Here is a 5,469-nt window from a genome sequence, read left to right as displayed (position 1 = left end):
GAACAAGAGCTAGCAGAACAAGAGCTAACAGAACAAGAGCTAACACCAAATTTTCTCTCCAAGTTGGTTTGATTTTACAAAATACCACAGAAACAATGAAAACCCATTTTGTTATCGAGCTCACAGTGATTTAACACCTCCGTTGTTGGAAGTTCATCTACGTTTTGGTGGATAAACGATGCGATTCGTCTCCCAGCAGCTCTTGGCTGTTTGTTGGGAGCAGAATTGGTATTTAATCTTTAAAACACCAAATTAACGGCGTTCCTGTGCAGGACGGCTGGAGGGAAACGTCTCACCAGAGCCGCGGATGTTTCAGAAGCGTTCAGTTATTCCTGCTTTTGAAGGGGATCCTCGGAGACGGACCGGATCCGGGTGAAACACCTGAGCAGAACCACGGCGTGAGGAGCGGATCTCATTATTTCACTCGTCTGCGTGTCGAGGGGCGCCGGGACCTCCTGGAGCTTCGCTCCGCACTGGAACGTGAAGCGATTCATTTCCTTTTAATTTGAATGTCTGCAGAGTATAATGTCTCATTTGCATGTTTCACCTGAAACCCAACGACTGATTTGCATCCCCCTGAAGTCACAGCAATCAAATCTCCGTTCCCCTTCCGCCGGCCAATCAGTTCTGCTGTCTGAGCCTCAGTCATGTGGGTAATAAGCTGTCAGCCAATCGCGTTCGAGGCCTGGAAGTTTGAGTTTGTGTTGACGTGTTTATCATGTTTGGCTTTGCATTAGCTGCCGCGTCTGCTGCGTCACGCTCCGACTCTTCCAGGTTGTCTGGGTTTGACTTCCTGTAAGCTGAGCGTCTGATGCTCCACTCAGTGTTTAGCAGCTATTACTTGTCATTTAGCGGCTTCACTACCAGATTTCAGGGTTTTTCATGATTTATCTGCTCAGGTTGAACGTTTGCTGACTTGCAAAGAAAAGAAAAAATATGTTTTTTATGGTATTTTTGATTTATGGTAAAACTAAGAAAGAAATATCTTGTGATTCACGACCAGGTTGATTGTTTTGGCTGCAGCATCAATTGTTGCTGCTATCCTGCAACTTTTTGCTGCCAAAATCTGAAACATTTAGAAAAACTTGGCAACGTCTCATTTATTTTCTTAGTATTTTGGTTCCTGGTTCCTTCCAGCCTCGTTTCAGACGCCCTGAAGTTTTGTTGCACCCAGAGAAAACGCCGCCTTCATTTGAATTTACAAACAGGAAGTAAAAAACTAAAAAATAAAAATGTCTCAGTGGTGAAACAGATTCTCTCTACGCAGATGATCCAGTCCTTATTTCATAGGAACATTTATTAATTGGATTATTTAGCAGTTATTTGCAGTAATTAGTTATTATGAATGAAACTTCTCTCTATAAGGCAGGGGTGTCAAACTCCAGTCCTGAAGGGCCGCTGTCCTGCAGGTTTTAGATGTGCCACAGGTACAAAACACCTGAATCAAATGGCTTAATTACCTCCTCAGTTCTCCAGAGCCTAGCTAATGACCTAATTATTCTATTCAGGTGTGGTGCAGCAGAGGCACTTCTAAAAGTTGCAGGACACCGGCCCTCGAGGACTGGAGTTTGACACCCCTGCTATAAGGGCTGCACAGTGGCGCAGTTGGTAGAGCTGTTGCCTTGCAGCAAGAAGGTTCTGGGTTCGATTCCCGGTCTTTCTGCATGGAGTCTCCATGTTCTCCCTGTGCATGGTGGGTTTTCTCCAGGTACTCCGGTTTCCTCCCACAGTCCAAAAACATGACTGTCAGGTTAATTGGCCTCTCCAAATTGCCCCTAGGTGTGAGTGTGTGTGTGCATGGTTGTGTGTCTCTGTGTGTCTCTGTGTTGCCCTGCGACAGACTGGCTACCTGTCCAGGTGACCCCGCCTCTCGCCTGAAACGTTAGCTGGAGAGGAACCAGCAACCCTCCCGACCCCACTGTGGGACAAGGGTGCAAGAAAATGGATGGATGGATGGATGGATGGATGGATGGATGTTCTTCTCTCTATTCTTTATATAATGTTGAAATATTTGCACAACTCTCTTCCAATCCTGCGTCTTTCATCTCTCATCCGTTTCTGCCATGTTGGTATTTTCCGGTGCCGTGTTGTTTTTGTCATACAGCTTTAGTTGTTTTACTCTTTATATTAATTGTTTTTCATTGCGATTGTTCACAATTTGCAGTTTTCTTCTTTGTTGTTGTGACATAAATTTCCCCATGGAGACATTAATAGTCCGTCTGTTTGGCTTCACACCTGGATGGATCCTCTGGATCCGCTGGATCCTCGTTTTGCTCCACCCGTCTTTGGTTTTCTGAACAAATTCAGATGTTGGGTTTTTCATTTGCCTGCTGCTTGAACAGATTCTTATATTCTGAGGTTATTTCATGTTTCCCTGAGGTGCCAATAAATCTGCTTCCTGTGATCTTTATTAGTCAGATTTACATGCATTTAATGATCCTATAGGACGGATTTGTCCACCTCCCGACTCTGTGAACGCCCGTATATCTGCTAAAAGTCAGCGCAGTAAATCTGTATCGTCATCGTGAAGCGGTGGCATTTGTCTGCAGGTGATAACACCTGATCAGTTTATCAGATAAATCTGGCTTAAAGGTTGAGAAGAGGCTTATCTGTGAGATTAACAACTTTCCTTTGGCCTTCATCCAGCAGCATCAGCTCTGCTGGAGATTACAGAGTCGGTCCTGAGAGGCGGTAAAACTTCCTCCTGGATGTCGGCACAGGATTATAAATCTGTGGACGGCTCAGATTAAATCTGCAGTGCAGTCACGTCTCAGACTCCAGAGCTTTTTATAAGCGAGTTCTTACAGCTATTAACAATAGCTGGAAGTGAAACACCTGCAGTCTGGGTTTCCTCGCCTGCAGTTCGTCTTCTGTACGTCTGGATGAAGCTGGGATTACAGAGGAAGCGTCTCTGGGACTGCAGCAGATCCACAGCTGCAGCTTTTACTGTGAATTCCTGCTGCTTTCGTTTTATTCACTAGTTACTCAAAGTTTGTGGCTAATATTTAGCTTCGTTTCCAGTCCAGATGTGCTCAGATCTTTAATATTCTGCTTGCAACGGCGTTTACATTGACTAAAATTGTTCAAATTGATAAATAAATTCTCTCACGCCAATTTTGTAAACTTTTTTGATCAAATGTTTTGCACTAGGTTGAGGTTTTAGACTCCATTTTCTCTAATACCCCTAAATAAATCAGTAAATGAAGGCCGTGTAATCTGTTAAAGGAAGATAAATGCATCCTGGGTATTTTTCCTCAGTATGTATGTAGAAGTTAGAATATTCCAAGTTTCGATTTGGGGGAAAAAACCCAGAATGTCCCCTGAAGTTCAGTTTCTGACATGCTAAGCTAAAGCTAACAGAGTGATCCCTAATCTCAGATCCAAAATGGCCACCGTGTTTGGGGAACGCAGCAAAAAGTTGCAGATATAAACTATTTATCAATTCTGTGAAATATCTACTGCTGAACACTTAACTGTCCAAATGCATCAAATTGAGAAAAATACACTGCTAGCATGGCTAACACTAGCTAGCATCAGTAGCATAGCTCACTGTTTTACGACTTGCAGGTAGAACTCTGTAAGTTGTGGATATAAACTATTGTAACCTCTGACAATGCTGTGAAACATCTATTGTTGAACATCCAACTTTACTGTCTGAAAATGCATAAAATGGATTAAACCACACAGCTAGCATGGCTAACACTAGCTAGCATAAATAGCAAAGCTCCATGACATGCATGTCTGAAAGCTCAGAACAAAACAAATCAAAGCCACTCTTGTTACCGAGTCAACGGTTTTCTTCTGGTCAAGTTTCCATCATTCCTGATTCCAGCGCCCCCCACAGGCAGCTGGTGAAATTACATCAACAGAAGCAGCTAGAAATCATTAAAACTACTTATTTTTTCTGTGTTTTGGAAGCGACACTAAAGTTTGTTCTGTATTTTTTTTGTGTGTGTGTGAATAATTACCACTTTCTTCCATTGTAGTTTAAATTTCTCAGTGTAATTGTTTTTAATAACATTTCCAATTGTAATCTCACAGCTCTGTCATTTATCATGAGGGAAAAACATCTTCCTCTGAAACCCAGATGAGTTTCTGTTACAGTGAAAAAGCCAATTTTCACCTTTGCACCTCCTTCCTTTTGTCTCCTCTTCCTCTTTCATCAAGCCTCTTCCCTGAAGGAAACACTTTCTCCTGCGTTGGTGTCACTTTGAACAACCTTTCCACTGAAAACACATTACTGCAGAAGTTATTCATAAATTGGCATTTTGAGGAAGTTTTCAGCTTCTAAATGGTTTTTCTTTCTGTTCCAACCAGGAAACCAAGATTTACTCATATAATTAAGGGAGTTTATGAAAAAACACAAAGTAGCTATAAATGAAATAACATATTTTTATAATTTCATTTATAAATATCATATTTTAAATTAATATTAATGAATTATTGACTTTAAACAAACTCGTATGATTTATTTTTAGTTTGCTAAAATATTTGCACTTCAAACTAAACCAAACTTGGTGAACTTTTGTATTTTTGCAGTGATTTTGTTTCATTTTGATTTAAAACTGTTTAAATGTTTTGTGTTGTAAAGAAATTAAACAAACCAGAAGAAACTAGAAGTTTACACCAAACCCTTTTTTAACTGAAATTGTTTTATATTAGTTTATCAGTTGAATGCAGTTTAATATTTAATAATCATCTCAGGAAAGCCTCTATTTCTTCTCCTCATGCAGTTTTTTGCTGAGTTGTGTGAAAACGTGGCAGATCCTCGTTGTGATGAAGTTTAATCTGAAGCCGGGATGGGACCGGCGCCGACGCAGGCGGCCCAACAGGAAGCTGTAACGGCGTCTCTGTGTTGTTGCAGACCTGCTGGCGGTGCCCAAACATCCCTACGCCGCCATGGAGAACTGGGGCCTCAGCGTCTTCGTGGAGCAGAAGATCCTGCTGGACGCCGACGTGTCGTCGTCGTCCTACCAGATGGAGCTCACCATGGTGGTCGTCCATGAGATCTGCCACCAGGTAGGCCGGCTGCTGCCCTGCAGGCTGGTTGGGTTCAGTTGATGCTGGGACTGGGCCAAGCGGCCATCTTGGAACCTTCCAAATTATTCTCAGGGAAATAATACAAGGAAAAAGTGCCAAAAGATTTTTATCATGTAACTTTTGTTCTTTAGCCCAACCACTTAAAAGACTCACTGCCGGGTTTTGGGAATACGTTGATGTTTTGTTGTCTGGAAAATAGAAGAAAATTATGGCTTAGAAAAACAGTCGATGTTTAAATATGACCTAAAATAAAATACTAACAAGCATCAAAATATGTTTCTCTATAAATAAATCTATAAATGAGTCCAGATAAAACTCAGGTTTACTCAGAGTTGAGGCGTTTCAAAAACTTCCAGAATGTAACGAATTACCTGTTACCTAGCAACCTTAGTAGAGTTCTGCCCATTACCTAGCAACCCCAGTGGAGTT

At 41.7% G+C, this 5,469-nt stretch overlaps 1 protein-coding gene across 2 annotated transcripts in view; it reads left to right on the top strand.

Annotated features, from left to right (window-relative positions):
• Nucleotides 1-5,469, top strand: part of LOC103459315 (thyrotropin-releasing hormone-degrading ectoenzyme) — a 159,000-nt gene that overhangs the window by 68,716 nt on the left and 84,815 nt on the right. For both annotated transcript variants that reach the window (XM_008400786.2, XM_017302844.1), the window contains exon 5: nucleotides 4,865-5,019. In XM_008400786.2, the coding sequence (XP_008399008.1) occupies nucleotides 4,865-5,019 (155 nt within the window). The remainder of the gene's footprint in view (nucleotides 1-4,864; nucleotides 5,020-5,469) is intronic.

Source organism: Poecilia reticulata, linkage group LG23 (genome assembly GCF_000633615.1).
Source record: "Poecilia reticulata strain Guanapo linkage group LG23, Guppy_female_1.0+MT, whole genome shotgun sequence".
In the NCBI taxonomy this organism is placed as follows: Eukaryota; Metazoa; Chordata; class Actinopteri; order Cyprinodontiformes; family Poeciliidae; genus Poecilia; species Poecilia reticulata.
The sequence above is the reverse complement of the archived record's forward strand: the minus strand, read 5'-3'. Positions and strand labels throughout refer to the sequence as shown.